The sequence below is a fragment of the Amblyraja radiata genome, chromosome 17 (genome assembly GCF_010909765.2).
Source record: "Amblyraja radiata isolate CabotCenter1 chromosome 17, sAmbRad1.1.pri, whole genome shotgun sequence".
NCBI classification, from domain to species: Eukaryota; Metazoa; Chordata; class Chondrichthyes; order Rajiformes; family Rajidae; genus Amblyraja; species Amblyraja radiata.
In genome coordinates, this window is record NC_045972.1 from 5,590,509 (window position 1) to 5,608,190 (window position 17,682).

Here is a 17,682-nt window from a genome sequence, read left to right on the forward strand (position 1 = left end):
TATTCAAAGACAGAAGATATCTGAGGGACCACATGGCCTAACTGCTTATGTTCCACCATTTACTACTCAACCAGATTATTACTGCAATATCAATAGATTCAAAGATCATGTGTTATTCTGCTGAGTTCTAGTCTGTACATAAGGCCAACCCCCCCAACATTTCTTCATAATAAAGTGGTGGAAAGACATCTCTTAATAGCAAGAATTAACCAAGTGAACCTTGAAGCTGCGTCCAATGAAACTCTACCGCTCCTGATATTAGACCAAACTTGTCCCAGTGTGGTCTCGCCAACACCCGTGACAATTATAGCATTTCACCGCATTCGTGCTGCAATCCCGCTCCGTAAAGGCTACCATTCCATGTACTTTTTTAATTACTCGCTGTACTTTCATGCTCACTTTCTGTTTCAGGTATAAAGACTCCCAATTACTCCCTGCCACTACATTCTACCATGTCTCTCTATTTAAGCAATATTCTAATTTTCTGTTTATTGTACCAATATGGATTGCCTTACATTTCTCCACATTATACTCCATCTTCCCTTTATGCCTATTTTGTAACCTATTTATATTGCTTTGCAGATTCTGTAGCTAGCAAATCCTTTATCCACGGTCAAAGAAAGAATATATTATCGCGAATGCCATGTTCTTACCTTTTACACCAATTTTACGTGTAAAATCTTCTCATATATCAAATGGGTGGCACGGTGGCGCAGCGGTAGAGTTGCTGCCTTACAGCGCCAGAGACCCGGGTTCGATCCTGACCGTGGGTGTTGTCTGTACGGAGTTCAAACGTTCTCCCCGTGACCTGCGTGGGTTTTCTGAGATCTTCGGTTTCCTCCCACACTTCAAAGACGTAGAGATTTGTAGGTTAATTGGCTTGGTATGAATGTCAAATTGTCCGTAGTGTGTGTAGGATAGTGTTAGTGTGTGGGGATCACTGGTCGGTGCGGACTCTGGGACTGAGTTCACACTAAATGTACATTCTGAGAATCAACAGGCATCCTATTTAATCTACACTGCTCCTGTCAAACACCGTTTCCCTTTTATAAAACAATATTGATTTTGCTTGATTGATGATTTTTTTTTAATCCCCTGGTCCTTTAATACATGCCCTCCCCAGGTTAAAGTTGCATTCCTGAGTCTGTAACCCACAGCCCCAAATTGGAAATTCAGCTGCCCAGCAATATATTTAAATGGAAACAGGCCAACCAAGGACAAGGCCTAGTTGAAGCAGGGTGATTAACTCAACCATTCAGATATTACCATGAACCAAGTTCCCCTATGGTGCACGATAACTGCACCAATTCCATCCCACTGGTCTCCTGAACGTTCATTTATATGCACAGGCTGTATCTTAGTCAGATGTTCGTAACCTGGGGATGACCTGCACTGGATTCCAGCATTTTCCACTAACAGATGTTAGACTTAAAGGTCGATAGTTTTCTGCTCTCTGAATCCCATCTTCCTTGAATAAGAGCTTTGCATTTGCAGTTTTCCAACTCGTTTGGGTCATTCCAGAACCTAGGGAACGTTGGAATATCGCAATAAATGCATGACTCCCTGTAGCATTTAGGATCCCAGCAGGCATTGTCATCACATCCATGAGAATTGTCTGCCTATATTCCCATATTTATTCCTAGTGCCTTTTTCCTAGCAAGAGTGATTGGTTTAAGCTCCTACTTCTCTTTTGTCTTTTTGTTGTCTACCATTATCGGGGTGCTTTGGGGCATATATAAATAGGGTGGCACGGTGGCGCAGCGGTAGAGCTACTGCCTTACAGCGCCAGAGACCCAGGTTCGATCCTGACTGCAGGTGCTTGTCTGTACGGAGTTTGTACGTTCTCCCCGTGACCTGCGTGGGTTTTCTCTGAGATCTTTGGTTTCCTCCCACACTCAAAAGATGTATAGGTTTGTAGGTTAATTGGCTTGGTATAAGTGTAACATTATCCCTAGTGTGTGTAGGGTAGTGTTAATGTGCGGGGATCGCTGGTCGGTGCGGACTCGGTGGGCCGAAGGGTCTGTTTCCGCGCTGTATCTCTAAACTATAAACTAAACTAAAACATTTGAAAATCTCTCCCTCGTCCTAATTAACCAAATTATTAATCCCCAATCTTATCACTCTAAGGAACCTCAGCTATTTACTTTCTTTTAACATATTGGTATAAGTTCCCACTGTTTTTGTATTTCTTGCTAGCTTACTTTCACAATCGTTTTCCTCACGTTTTCTCTCCATACTTTTTTCATTTCTAAAGTTTTTTTCTGATACCCTGGCCTGCCTCTAATCTTCACAACATTCCTTCAAAGTATTACATTTTAAAGTACCACCGATATCAGCATAGATTAAATACACAGTGATTCTGCTCTGTCCATGGACTATGACGCAGCATAAAATGTAGACAAAACTTCCCATGTGCTGCATCAGAGAGAAATATTAGCTTTGTCTAGGGATAATCAAGTGTATACTGGAGAGGTATTGGTTTCTGTTGATGACTACCCTCTCCACTGCTGCCATGACTACCCCAGCCATAACATTCTGACAGTCGAGTAGAGCTAATAGGACTTGATGTTTCAATCCCTGTAATAAGTTGGCACTCTTGCTATTTGCAGTGGGATTGGAGTGGTGAAAGGTAGGGCAGGTACGTGATCGAGGTCATCAGGTGGGCACCCTCCTTCTTTGATGTTTCATTGATAAGCCCACAACATCTCCAGAGGGCTCGACGGTGATACCTGGTGTCCCAGTTACACCCCCCTCAATTCCATACCCTCCTGTCTTCATCTTGCAGCCCAATTATTATCTCTCCTTTTGATCCAAATCCAATTGCTGCTTTTTTCTGCAGAATTTGATAATGATTTGATTGCTTGTTGGAGGGAGCGACCCCTCACCCCCATTTTCTTTAATAGCCTGGTAATATATGTATACTCAGTGCTACCTCATTTGGTCGGATCTGTAAGATATTTGTGATGTAGCTGTAGAGTTTTTCCCACAACCTCTGATAAGAGCACAACATATTATTAATTGATGTCTTGGAGCAGGCTGCTTTTATACATCCTGTCTCAGGGTCCAGAGAATTGAATTGAATTGAATTGAATACCTTTATTGTACAGGAGAGCCAAGAGATGAACAAATAAGCCCTCCAATAAATAATCAGAAACAAATGGGTGACGCAGTGGTAGAGTTGCTGCCTCACAGCGGCAGAGGCCCGGGCTCGATCCTGGCTACGGGTGCTGCCTGTACGGAGTTTGTACGTTCTCCCCGTGACCTGCGTAGGTTTTCTCCGAGTACTTCGGTTTCCTCCTACACTCCAAAGACGTACAAGTTTGTAGGTTAATTGGCTGGGTAAAAAATAAATGTAAAAATTGTCCCTAGTGTAGGATAGTGTTAATGTGCGGGGATCGCTGGTCAGTGCGGACTTGGTGGGCCAAAGTTCCCGTTTCCGCGCGATATCTTTAAACAATACGAAACGTAGTTACCTATTGAATTTGTAGTTTTCTTGCTTCAAGAATATTTATTCTAAATGTGATTGTTCCAGAGGACATCTTCCCCTGCAAATCTTGTGGGATTTGGTATCGGAGTGAAAGAAACCTACAAGCTCACCTGATGTATTACTGCGCCAGCCGACTAAAGTCTACCGCCGCACCCAAGGAGGAGAAACCCAAGGAGCCTGCAGCCCACGAGCGCATCTGTCCCTTTCCACAATGCAACAAAACCTGTCCCAGTGCCAGCTCACTGGAGATTCATGCGCGCAGTCACAGTGGTATGTAGAATTGCATCAAGGAATAAATCCTTTTAATTCACTAGGTTTCACTTTAAAATAGATTTAGAAATAGAGCTGGCTAGCAGCCAGGTTGCATACCTAACCTGATCACTGAGTTAATATGGGCACATCTGTGCTTTTGTCTCATACTTATAGTATGAAATTGTTGTGCCCTTTTGCACCTTGGGAATTTCCAAATTATGCCAAGTTTAATGTCAGGTGGTACATTTTTATCACGCCACAGTTAGTTTGCTCCAGGTAACAAACTCTTTGGCGCACAGTGTAAAATGTTTATGCAGCTAGCCTTACACCATTCTAGAAATGGCCAACACACATTCAGAATTCCAAATTCCAGGTTTACTAGTACATTTGACCACAGGATATTAAATAAATAAATGGTACATCTACTTGTGTACCAGAACATTGAAATAAGAGGAATAGAGTCTGGTGACTAATGGTCACTGAAAACAAACTCTGCAGAGAACAATGAATATACCCACCATGAAGATCAGTAAAATGGCAATTATGTTCTGGATAACATTAAAAGATATTTGCGCAGGTACATGGATAGAGAAGGTTTGGAGGGATATGGGCAAGGCAAGGGATGAATGGGGAAAGCTCAGAGGCAACATCTTGGTTGTAATGGATGAATTGGGCCGAAGGGCCTGTTCTGTGCTGTGTGACTATGATCCAATCAAAAAAGCAATTTGCATCCATGCATTCAACATTTAAAATGACAATTAATCCTGATGTACCTATTTTGCAATAAAATGTATGCCCATTGTGGCATTGTCTCAACGTGGAACCACCACTGCTACCACTCACCTGTGTTTTGTTTCCTTTTTCTGTCATCTTTTTGTCTATTCCATGGCAATTTTGCAAGAGGAATTCAGCTCATTATCAGAGGGTGTAATGTAATGACTTCGCCAGGGACTGGCAGAGCATGTCCCACCTGTAGAGAGAAGAAGCCAAAACCTTGAAGAAGGGTCTCGACCCAAAACGTCACCCATTCCTTCTCTCCAGAAATGCTGCCTATTTCCCACCGAGTTACTGCAGCATTTTGTGTCAATCTTCAGTGTAAACCAGCTTCTGCAGTTCCTGCCTACAGATAGCAAACTACATCATTTCCTTCATCAAAATTGTCAATTTTTTAAATTTTATTTTTTGCGGAGCTGTTTGTTTTGCCACAAAAAGTTGGAGTAAATTGGCGGGACCGGCAGCATCTCTGGAGGAAAGGAACAGGTGATGTTTCGGGTCGAGACACTTCTTCAGAGTGAGAGTCAGGGGAAAGGGAAATGAATGATATAGACGTTGATGTAGAGAGATATAGAACAAATGAATGAAAGGTATGCAAAAGAATAACGATGATAAAGGCAACAGGCCATTGTTAGTTGTGGCGAGGTGAAAACGAGTTACAGACCATGAAACTCAACAAGACGACTTTGAACCTGGTACAACGATTTGGGTGGGGGAGGGACGGAGAGAGAGGGGATCAATAGATAGGTTGAAGGGCAGAATATTCTATGATTCTGATCAAGTGCCCAGGATGATAGGTTGCCTTGCTGGTGCCAGGGTCCAGGGACATGTCCAAGTGGTTGCAGAACATTCTCAAGGGGGAAGGTGAGCAGCCAGAGTCTGTTGTACCAGTGAGGTAGGTAGACAAAGGGATGTAATCCTATGGACTAAATGTGGAGCTATAGACAATGGTGATCACATCTCCAGAAGGCCAGGTTGCTGATGCCACCAACGGCTTGCACTGCCTACCCTGGCCGCGTCCATGCTGGGCCTGCTGCTGACCTTCCAGGCAGGATCTACTGCCACCGCCACCGGCCCACACATGCCCGGCCAAACCTGCTTCCGCCAGTGCCGACCTTACCTGCACTCCAGCCACCTGAGGGCCGTGACCAATGACTCAGCTGATCCTCGCTTCTCCCCCAGGATGCCAGCAGTCCAGGGCCGTCAACTCACCTGGATTCCAGGCCCAGTTCCAGACCGAGAGTCTGAAGAAGGGTCTCAACCCGAAACATCACCTATCCGTGTTCTCCAGAGATGATGCCTGACCTGCTGAGTTGCTCCAGTACTTTTGTGTCCTTGTCGGTACTCCCTTATCCCTTATAGCGGACAATCAGCTATAACGGACACCATGGCCCCCTCTTATGACACCACGGTTGACACGATGACACCACGATTGCAAGGGTCATGACTCAGAGGAATGCCCGAGCAAAGTGTACAGCAGGATATAGATCAGCTACAGAGATGGGCGGAGAAATAGCCGATGACATTTAACTTGTGCGAGTGCGAGATGTTGCACTTTGGGTGGTCAAATGTAGAGAGAGTGGTGCGCTATTTGCCATGGCAAAAATTAGCAATCTGGTCGAAGTCTGGTTCCAGACTCAGGATGTTATGACGAAAATGTATCAATCTAATACTTGTAAATTAAATAAATCATGTATACAATTTGGCTTAATATATTTTAATTTTTTCATCTTCATTTACATTTCTGAAAAGTATTTTAATTATGTCTCTAACTGCAGGAATGGATATCTCATGCTTGTAGATTTCTCTTGGTAGAAATTAAGTGTTTATTTCTGAGGTGTGCATCATTGACTTCCTTTGAAGCATGCCACGGGATCAGTTTAGATAGGAAATCCTAATTTTGAGGCAGGAAGTTGAATCATATTCAAATTTTGGAAACTAATGCTGTATCATTTTATGTCCAGCTGCAATCATTTTCTATGAGAGATCTTGAGAAATATTTCAGTTTAGTTTAGTTTATTGTCACGTGTACCGAGCTACAGTGAAAAGGCTTTTGTTGCGTGTTATCCAGTCAGCAGAAAGACAAGGTAGACAAAAATGCTGGAGAAACTCAGCGGGTGAGGCAGCATCTATGGAGCAAAGGAAATAGGCAATGTTTCGAGTCGAAACCCTTCTTCGACCCGAAACGTTGCTTATTTCCTTCGCTCCATTGATGTTGCCACACCCGCTGAGTTACTCCAGCATTTTTGTCTACCTTCGATTTTCCAGCATCTGCAGTTCCTTCTTAAGCAGAAAGACAATACATGATTACAGTCGAGCCATTTACAGTGTATACTGTGCACAGTTCCCTGAAGGTGGAATCTCATGTAGATAGGGTGGTAAAGAAAGCTTTTGGTGTGCTGGCCTTTATAAATCAGAGCATTGAGTATAGAAGTTGGGATGTAATGTTAAAATGGTACAAGGCATTTGTGAGGCCAATTCTGGAGTATGGTGTACAATTTTGGTCGCCTAATTATAGGAAGGATGTCAACAAAATAGAGAGAGTACAGAGGAGATTTACTAGAATGTTGCCTGGTTTTCAGCTACTAAGTTACAGAGAAAGGTTGAACAAGTTAGGGTTTTATTCTTTGGAGCGCAGAAGGTTAAGGGGGGACTTGATAGAGATCTTTAAAATGATGAGAGGGATAGACAGAGTTGACGTGGATGCTTTTCCCATTGAGAGTAGGGAAGATTCAAACAAGAGGACAAGACTTGAGAATTAAGGGACAGAAGTTTAGGGGTAATATGAGGGGGAACTTCTTTACTCAGAGAGTGGTAGCTGTGTGGAATGAGCTTCCAGTGGAAGTGGTGGAGGCAGGTTCGATTTTATCATTTAAAAATAAATTGGATAAGTATATGGACGGGAAAGGAATGGAGGGTTATGGTCTGAGTGCAGGTAGATGGGACTAATGGAAAATAAGTGTTCGGCACGGACTTGAAGGGTCGAGATGGCCTGTTTCGGTGCTGTAATTGTTATATGGTTATTATATGGTTATGGTATAGATACATGATAAGGGAATAACGTTTAGTGCAAGGTAAAGCCAGCAAAGTCCAATCAAGGATAGTCTAAGGATCACCAATGAGGTAGAAAGTACCTCAGGGCTGTTCTCTGGTTGTGGTAGGATGATTCAGTTGCCTGATAACAGCTGGGAAGAAACTGTCCCTGAATCTGGAGATGTGCGTTTTCACACTTCTGTACCTTTCGCCTGATGGGAGAGGGGAGTACAGGGAGTGGCCAGGGTGTGACTCGTCCTTGATTATGCCGCTGGCTTTGCCGAGGCAACGTGAGGTGTAAATGGAATCAATGGAAGGGAGGTTGGTTTGGGCTGCATCCATAATTCGCTGCAATTTCTTGTCGTCTTTGAACAGATTTGAGGTATTTTCCCGGGCACATGACACACCAATGATAGCAGTTTAGGATTAGCCTGCATGTGGGCAGACATCATCAGAAAGAATAAAAGGTAACAATGGAGGATTGTATGATATGGACAAACTAGGGAGACACAGTCTAGTCCTTAAATTGTTGTGATTATAAAATGAGGGCAGAATATTGCGAACAGGGCCCGAAAAGGCACGTCCCAGCAAGGACCATCAATGATCACTTCTGGAACATTATCATCATAGTTCTCCACTGTGCACCAACAGGAAATTGAGTTTCCCTTGTACCTATTGCACACATAGAAACATAGAAAATAGGTGCAGGAGTAGGCCATTCGGCCCTTCGAGCCTGCACCGCCATTCAATATGATCATGGCTGATCATCCAACTCAGTATCCCATACCTGCCTTCTCTCCATACCCCCTGATCCCTTTAGCCACAAGGGCCACATCTAACTCCCTCTTAAATATAGCCAATGAACTGGCCTCAACTATCTTCTGTGGCAGAGAATTCCACAGATTCACCTGTATAAAAAATGATTTTCTCATCTCGGTCCTAAAAGACTTCCCTCTTATCCTTAAACTGTGACCCCTTGTTCTGGACTTCCCCAACATCGGGAATAATCTTCCTGCATCTAGCCGGTCCAACCCCTTAAGAATTTTGTAAGTTTCTATAAGATCCCCCTCAATCTTCTAAATTCTAGCGTGTACAAGCGGAGTCTATCCAGTCTTTCTTCATATCACACATCATAAGGTCATAAGTGATAGGAGCAGAATTAGGCCATTTGGCCTTTCAAGTCTACACCATTCAATCATGGCTGATCTATCTCTTCCTCCTAACCCCATTCTCCTGCTTCCTCCCCATAACCCCTGACACCACTAATCAAGAATCTATCTATCTCTGCCTTGAAAATATCCATTGACTTGGGTTGGCACAGATAACTGGCTCGCCATAGAGTCAGGCAGCATCGAAACAGGTCATTCTGACCAATACATCGATGCTGATCAAAGTGGCCATTCTAAGGGTAGTGCCATTTACCCACATTGGTCCCATATCCTTCAATATGTCCCCTCCATGTACCTGTACACATGTATGTTAAATGTTGTTATTCTATCTCTCTCAATTACTTTCCTTGGCAGCTTATTCCATTTACCTACCGCCATCCATGTGGGGACAAAATTGTCCCTCAGGTTCCTATTAACATTTTCTCCACAGCATGTGGCTTCAGAACCTACTCAAAGAAGAGGGTTGTGAAGGTAACTCAGCATCTCTGGAGAGGAGGAGTGGGTGACGTTTTGGATGAAGACCCTTGTTGACCTGAAACGTCACCCATTCCATCTCTCCAGAGCTGTTGCCTGTCCCATTGAGTTACTCCAACATTTTGTGTCTGTCTTTGGCTGGGAACTTCTGTTGCTTTTTGCAGATGACACCAAGATTGCTGGAGTTGTGGACAGTGAGTTTACTATGGAATATAGATCAGCTGCAAAATGAGCAGAGGAATGACAGATGGAGTTTCATCCAAGCAAGTTTGAGGTGCTCTTTGGAAGATCAAATGTAAGGGGAAAGTATACAGTTAATGGCAAGACCCTTAACAGTATTGATGTACAAAGGGATCTTGGGGTCCGTCCATAGCTTACTGAAATTAGCAACACAAGTAGATAGCGTGGTAAAGAAGGCATATGGTATGTTTGCCTTCATTGATCGGGACATTGAACATAAGAATCAGGAGGTCATACTGCAGCTCTATATGACTTTGGTTACGATGTATTTAGGACTATTGCATGCAGTTCTGGTCGCCCCATTATAGGAAGCTACCTGCAACCTCCGGGAACCACCTGCAACCTCCGGGAACCGCACAGAAACCTTGGGTGGGGCGCAAAGTCTCCAGAGGTTTCCGTTCAGGTTTCCTAAGTGGGACAGGGGCATTAAGCTTTAAAGAAGGGAAAAGTTTGAAAGAGATGTGTGGGTCAAATGTTTTACACAGCGGGTGGGGGATTCCTGGACAATGCTGCCATGGGTGGTGATGGGGCTGAACATTTAGTTGCATTAAGTATTTTTTAGGTAGGTACATGGATATGAAGGGAATGGAGGAATATGGATCATATGCTGGCAGATGAGATTGGTTTAGTTGGCATCATATTTGACACAGATCTTGTGTTCTGACGAAGGGTCTCGACTCAAAATGTCACCCATTCCTTCTCTCCAGTGATGCTGCCTGACCCGCTGAGACTACAGCATTTTGTGTCTTATCGTCTTGTGGGCTGTAGGCCTGGTTGCAGTGCTGTGCTGTGCCACGGGGAGCTGGGGAGAGATGACCTATTTGCATTGTGCTGAAATAAAGCAAAATAATTCAAATTGCCATATAATTAATTTGCACAGCTTGCCAGTCGCTGCATCAATTCGGATTGAATTCAATGAAGTAGACATTGTGTTTGAACACTGTCTATTTGCAATATTATTAAACAAAAAAGTAAAAAATGCAGAAATGAGAATCACATAATTTCATACTCACTTTTCTTTAAAGTGACTCCTTTCAGTCTTTTTATTGCTTTTGGTTTTCAGACTGATCTATGTTCTCTTATTGCTCAGGTGAAAGACCGTTTGTATGTCTAATCTGTCTGTCTGCATTTACAACAAAGGCAAACTGTGAACGACATCTGAAAGTGCACACGGACACCCTGAATGGTAATTTACTCTTTAACCTCAAAGAGTCTGCAAGTAATGTTAACTTTAAACTCAGCACATGTAAAGTAGCACGTTCTCTTGTGTCCTTGCAATGTAGCCAAGTATGTAACCAACGGCATGGTATAAGGTCACATCAAAATCTCAAATATTGATGGGCATACAGCACAGAAACAGGCCTTTGGCCTAATATGTTCAATGCCAGCCATCAAAGTACTCATCTCTACCTACCCCCATTTACTGGCACTTGTTCCATAGACTTTAAGCCTTAAAGTGCTTGTCCACTTGAAATTTCAAGTTAATATTCTCCATCTTTCAGCTGCAAAATAACGCAAGGATAGCGTGTGGTATGGTCTGACTATGAACTTTTTTTTATCATGCCTGAGAATGTTTTGCCGAGCATCCAGGGAGTGGATGCATTGTATATTTCAGATTGTATAGCTTTACAATCAGATGAAGCTGAAAGGCATGAAGGTGGACAAGTCACCTGGATGGGATGGACTGTACCCCAGGGTTCTGAAAGGGGGGGCTTTAGCGATTGCGGTGGCATTAGTTGTGATCTGTCAGGGATCAGGGGTGGTTCCAGAGGATCGGAGAATTGCAAATATTACTCCGCTGTACAAGAAGGGAGTGAGTCAGAAAAGTGGAAACTATAGGCCGGTTAGCCTGACTTCAGTGGTTGGTAAGATTTTAGAGTCCATTATAACAGATGAGGTTTCTGAGTACTGAGAAGCACACGATAAAATAGGCCAAAGTCAGCACGGTTTTGTGAAAGGGAGATCTTGCCTAACAAACCTGTTGGAATTCTTTGAGGAAGTAAATAACAGGATAGACAAAGGAGAGTCAGCGGATGTGGTTTACCCGTATTTTCAGAAGGTCTTTGATTAGGTGTCACACGTGAGGTGCTAAAGAAGAGAGCCCACGGTATCAGAGGGAAGATACTAACTAGCATGGATAGCAGGTTGGTTGGATGACAGAAAGCAAAGAGAGGCAATAAAGGGGGCCTTTTCTGGTTGGCTTCCAGTGACCAGCAGTGTTCTGCAGGGGTCGGTGCTGGGGCTGCTACTCTTCACGTTGTGTATCAATGATTTTCGATGAGGGAATTGAAGGTTTGTGGCCAGATTTGCACATCATACAAGGATAGGTGGAGGGGCAGGTAGTGTAGAGAAAGCAGGGACTCTGCCGAAGGACTTGGACAGGTTGGGAGAGTGGGCTGAGAAGTGGCAGATGGAATGTAGCCTGGCAAAGTGTGGAGTCATGCATTTTGGTGGTAGGAATAAAGGCGTAGACTATATTTTCTAAATGTGGAGAGAATTCAGAAATCGGAGTTGCAGAGGGACTTGGGAGTGCTAGTGCAGGATTCCCAAAATATTGATTTGCAAGTCAAATCGATAGTAAGGAAGGCGAATGCAATGCTAGTATTTATTTTGAGAGGGGTAGAATACAAAAACAGGTATGTAATGCTGAGGCGGTATAAGGTGCTGGTCGCATTTGGAGTATTGTCAGCAGCTTTGGGCCCCATATCTGAGGAAGGATGTGCTGGCTTTGGAGAGGGTTCAGAGGAGGTTTATGAGAATGGTCCCAGGAATGATTGCGTTAACATATGAAGTGTGTTTGAAGGCATTGGACCTGGAATCGCTGGAGTTTAGAAAAATGAGGTGGGACCTGATTGAAACTTACTGAATTGTGAACTGCCTCAAAAAGGCTGGCAGTATCATCAAAGACCCACACCATCCTGGCCACACACTCACCTCCCTGCTACCTTCAGGTAGAAGGTACAGGAGCCTGAAGACTGCAACAACCAGGTTCAGGAATAGCTACTTCCCCACAGCCATCAGGCTATTAAACCTAGCTCGGACAAAACTCTGATTATTAATAACCACTTTCTGCTATTTGCACTTTATCAGTTTATTTATTCATGTGTGTGTATATTTATATCATGGTATATGGACACATTTATCTGTTTTGTAGTAAATGCCTACTATTTTCTGCTTAAGCAAAGCAAGAATTTCATTGTCCTATACAGGGACACATGACAATAAACTCACTTGAACTTGAACTTGAACTTGAAGGTTTGGATACAGTGAATGTGGAGAGGATGCTTCTACTAGTGGGAGAGTCTAGGACCAGAAGCCATAGATGCAGAATAAAAGGATGTACCTTTACAAAGAAGACGAGGAAGAATTTATTTCGTCAGTGGGCGGTGAATCTGTAGAATTCATTGCCATAGACGGCTGTGGAGGCCAAGTCAGTGGATATTTTTAAGGCAGAGATTGACAGATTCTTGATTAGTAAGGGTGTCGGGCATTATGGAGAGAAGGCAGGAGAATGGGGTTGAGAGGAATAGATAGATCAGCCATGATTGAATGGCGGAGTAGACTCGATGTGCCGAATGGCCTAATTCAGCTCAGAGAACTTAGGATAGTAATACTTTGTTCAGTGTGATGATTCGGCTAGGAATCAGAATTTTTCCCTGCCTTCTGGTTTAGAGCTGCCATCTATGTATTAGGCAGCCTTGAGGTCAAAAAATAGATATTCTAATTTAGAGGCAAGAGCATGATTTCATCCAGTGAACCCCATAGCCACACCTCCCGCCCGCTCACCTAAATTTACAATCTTATGGTCTTATATTTACACTTGGGTTCATGTCCAGTTTTCTTGAAAGCCATTATTCCAATGGTGCTTATTTTTACATAGTATAGAATATATCTCTATCTGAATCAGTTAGTTCAAAATAACATTAATTAGTATTAATTCTATTTTTGTTTGGTGAATAAATTGAAATATATCTAAAATGACCACTTTTTTTCCCATCAATTCCAATGTTTACATTTGTTTTTATTAAAGGTTGTACAAATGAAAGGAAAATAAGAATGGTCTTTGAATGTGTTTCTCTGGATAATATATTGCTTGGGAAGCACAGGGATGCAAGTAAATCAGTAACAGTAAACATATTATATAAATTGTGTTGGTCACCAGATTACTCAAGCAAAAAATCCTCTGTGCAGCTATCTTGATTACTCTTATATTCTTAGTACTGATTTAGACCAACCCAAAGTAAACAGTTAGGGGTTTAAATTGATCATTCATGCAAGTACTAGATAGAGTCAGTCTAACGTCTACTAGCTATGCCGTTTAATTTAGTAACCTAGAATACGTTTTGAGACAGGTTTGTAAAAATATACCACAGTTGTTTATTGAAGTTTGAAGTCGCCACCTGAATTTAAATTTGAACTTGAGTGTCACTTTAAAAGTTTATGAAATAACTAAATGCTTTTACAGTTATGTTGAGGTAGTCCCTTAGTGCAATACATTCTTTCCTCATAATCTGTTATGTTCCACAAGTGTGTTGCTTGTTCTACTTAGCTGTTTTATTCAGCAAAAGGGAGCTAATCCCCATCTCTCAATTGTTCAACAAGGTGACAATACAGCATGATTATATAAAGGTGGAACAAAGTTATTTATAAAGCACCCATTCATCTCTTTATGAGATCCCAAACTAATTTGCAACACTTTGATTAATTTTTGGTAAATGTAGGCATAATCAGATTATTTTAGTAAGCATGGTAGCAAATGTTAAAATCAGTAAACAAGTCACGTGTGTCTTTGTTTTAATTTGGATTTTAATCAAGAGATGAACAAATTTACTTTTGTTGATGTAGTCGTTTTCTCAAGTCAGTTGAAGAGGTTTTGTCATGGGGTAAACCACTTTTGACAATACAGCAACACTCATCTGGTGTTCCAATGTATGCTTAGAACTGTGCTTGAGTTTTAAGCCCACAATCTTCAATCTCAGAGGCAACATAGCTGCTTTAGTCTCAAGTTAATGTTTTGAAAGCATTACATTGTAAGCTTCAATGTGGCATTGAAAATATTGTGCAAACTGTATTCTTGATGCAACTGAGTTTGAATTTTATAGTCACATGTACAGGAACAGTGAAAAGCTTTTGTTGCACGCTAACCAGTCAGTGTAAAGACAATACATGATTACAATTGAGCCATTCACAGTGTACAGGTACATGATAAAGGGAATAACATGAATAACGTTCAGTGCAAGATTTAGCCAGTAAAGTCCGATCAAAGATAGTCTGAGGGTCTCCAAAGAGGTAGATAATAGTTCGAGACTGCTCTCTAGTTGTGGTAGGATATTTCAGTTGCCTGATAACAGCTGGGAAGAAACTGCCCCTGAATCTGGAGGTATGCGATTTCACACTTCTATACCTTTTGCCCCATGGGAGAGGGGAGGTGAGAGAGTGGTCAGGGTGTGACTCATACTTGGTTTAGCCTATTTTGAAGTGTTCTTTGGACAATATAGTGCATGGATACCTTCAATAACCCTTCAAAAATCACACAGCCAATATATTTAGAAGAAGTACCTATGGATAAAATAAATTGCTGGATGTCCCATACTTAGATTTCCAGAAGGCATTTAAGAAAATTGTACCTCAAAGCTACCTCTCATGTCTCATGTAGGAGATATTGAATTGTGGAAAGAGCATTGACTGGTTAACATGTAACAAAATAGATATAAATTAGTCTTTTTCTGTTTGGGAAGATGTTTCAAGTGACATAGCACAGGTATCAATGTGTTGGTCTCAATGTTTTACATTCTATTTTGATTACGGGGATGAATGTATTAAATGGTTGTTAAATTTGTTAATGACACAAAGATACATTCAAGAATAATTTGTGACTAGAACATAAGGAGGCAACAAAAGGCGAATTGAAAGGAAAAAGATTGGGAAATTTAATACCATGAGGAAAAATGGGAAGTTGTCTTTTAATAGGAAAACTAGAAAAGAAGAATATAATCTAAAGGTGTAATAGGTAATACAGCTTTGAGATGCAGCGGGTTCTATGTGCCATATTAGCACAAAATTACTGTGCCGTCACAGGAATATCAGGAAGGCTAACAATGTCGTTGTTTAATGTCAGGGGAATGATAGAGTAGTTAGAGTACAGGTGGGGAGCAGTTAGCCCACCCTGTCTGGATCTGCACCAGAGCTGCTCCCTCAATGTCACGTTCTCACTCGGTTTCTACCGAGAACCAGGGGCCACAGTTTAAGAATAAGGAGTAAACCATTTAGAACGGAGACGAGGAAACACTTTTACTCTCAGAGAGTGGTGAGTCTGTGGAATTCTCTGCCTCAGAAGGCAGTGGAGGCAGATTTTCTGGATGTTTTCAAGAGAGAGCTAGATAGGGCTCTTAAAGATAGCGGAGTCAGGAGATATGGGGAGAAGGCAGGAACCTTCAATTTAGAAGATTGAGGGGGGATCTTATAAAAACTTACAAAATTCTTAAGCGTTTGGACAGGCTAGATGCAGGAAGATTATTCCCGATGTTGGGGAAGTCCAGAACTAGGGGTCACAGTTGAAGGATAAGAGGGAAGTCTTTTAGGATGAGATGAGAAAATCATTTTTTACACAGAGAGTGGTGAATCTGTGGAATTCTCTGCCACAGAAGGTAGTTGAGGCCAGTTCATTGGCTATATTTAAGAGGGAGTTAGATGTGGCCTTTGGGGCTAAAGGGATCAGGGGGTATGGAGAGAAGGCAGGGATGGGATACTGAGTTGGATGATCAGCCATGATCATATTGAATGGCGGTGCAGGCTCGAAGGGCCGAATGGCCTACTCCTGCACCTGCACCTATTTTCTATGTTTCTATGAACGGAGTACTGATTGTGGATGATCAGCTATGATCACATTGAATGGCAGTGCTGGCTCGAAGGGCCGAATGGCCTACTCCCGCACCTATTGTCTATTGTCTACTAACCGGCAGCATCACGCTCCGTATCACCTCATCCGTCTGAAACTAACTCCATATACTCTCTTGTCTTGCACTTTACGCCTCCCGACAGCTCTGCTTTCAAAACATGGGCTGAATGGACTAATACTACTCCTATAACTTGTGTGAAAACAGACAACTCTCCACTCTTTCCCCTGTACTCAGGAAGGATCCCTGACTCAAATCCGTAACTGTTTTTTCTTACCGCAGATGCTGCATGACTGCTTGAGTGCTTCCAGCATTTGTTTTTATTCGGAAGTGTTGTACAAGAAAATAATTAAACCAATTGTTATAAGAAAGATGTTAACAAGGTGAATTTGGGAATATTCATGGATGTCGGGAAGGTTGGCCCAGGTCCTATAGGGGTGGTTCTGTGTAAGAGAGCATTTTCAAATATGAACTCATGGAAGAGCAAATAACCAGGAGAAAATGGACTGTGACTATTTGGTTTAGTTTAGAGATACAGCGTGGAAAGATGCCCCTTTGGCCCACCGAGTCCGTGCCGACCAGCGATTCCCACACATTTACACGATCCTCCACACATTAGGAACAATTTACAATTTTACCATGCCAATTAGCCTACAAACCTGTACATCTCTGGAGTGTGGGAGGAAACCGGAGCACCCGGAGAAAACCCACGCAGGTCATGTGGAGAACGTACAAGCTCCATACAGAAAAATAACCCGTAGTCAGAATCGAACCTGGATCTCTGGTGCTGTAAGGCAGCAACTTTATCGCTGTGCCACCGTGGTTGAAACAAGAGACAGATGTATAATACAAGGAATAGTCTGTTGGCAGGATATGTCATGTAATGCCACCAAAGGCCAGTACTTCAGTTTGTGCAGAGGTTAATCACAATTTCTTTGATTGGCAGAGCAGCATCTAGGTACAGAATGGCAGTCATGTTTCTACAACTTGTCAATGATAAAAGATGGGTAAAGTGTTTTTTAAAAAGATATCAGTTCTAACATGTTATAGGTGAGGCACAATATCAATTGTTGTGTATAAAACTAATCAAGGTAATCTGGGTTTCCGAAGGACATACTTCTGAAGCTGTTGTGGTTTGCCTTAGGTGTTTGTCATGGATGTGGATTTGTCTCTTCTACGAGAGATATCCTTTACAGTCATCTCGTTACCAACCATATGGTTTGCCAGCCAGGTTCAAAGAGTGAGCCGCACTCTCCAGGAACAGGACTTCCTGCCCTTCCTTTAACACGTAAGCAAGAATCATCCTAAATTCTGCCATTATCATGTTGGCGTGAAATGGGCAAAGTTTTCATTGCTG

The 17,682-nt window shown here is 42.4% G+C and overlaps 1 protein-coding gene across 3 annotated transcripts in view; it reads left to right on the plus strand.

The window, feature by feature from the left end:
• The window catches only part of zfpm1 (zinc finger protein, FOG family member 1), a 267,911-nt gene that overhangs the window by 244,526 nt on the left and 5,703 nt on the right, over window positions 1-17,682 (plus strand). The window contains exons 7-9 of one of the 3 annotated variants that reach the window (XM_033035651.1): window positions 3,533-3,757; window positions 10,520-10,615; window positions 17,470-17,613. In XM_033035651.1, the coding sequence (XP_032891542.1) occupies window positions 3,533-3,757; window positions 10,520-10,615; window positions 17,470-17,613 (465 nt within the window). The remainder of the gene's footprint in view (window positions 1-3,532; window positions 3,758-10,519; window positions 10,616-17,469; window positions 17,614-17,682) is intronic. The other 2 variants (XM_033035652.1, XM_033035653.1) reach the window with 2 other exon arrangements.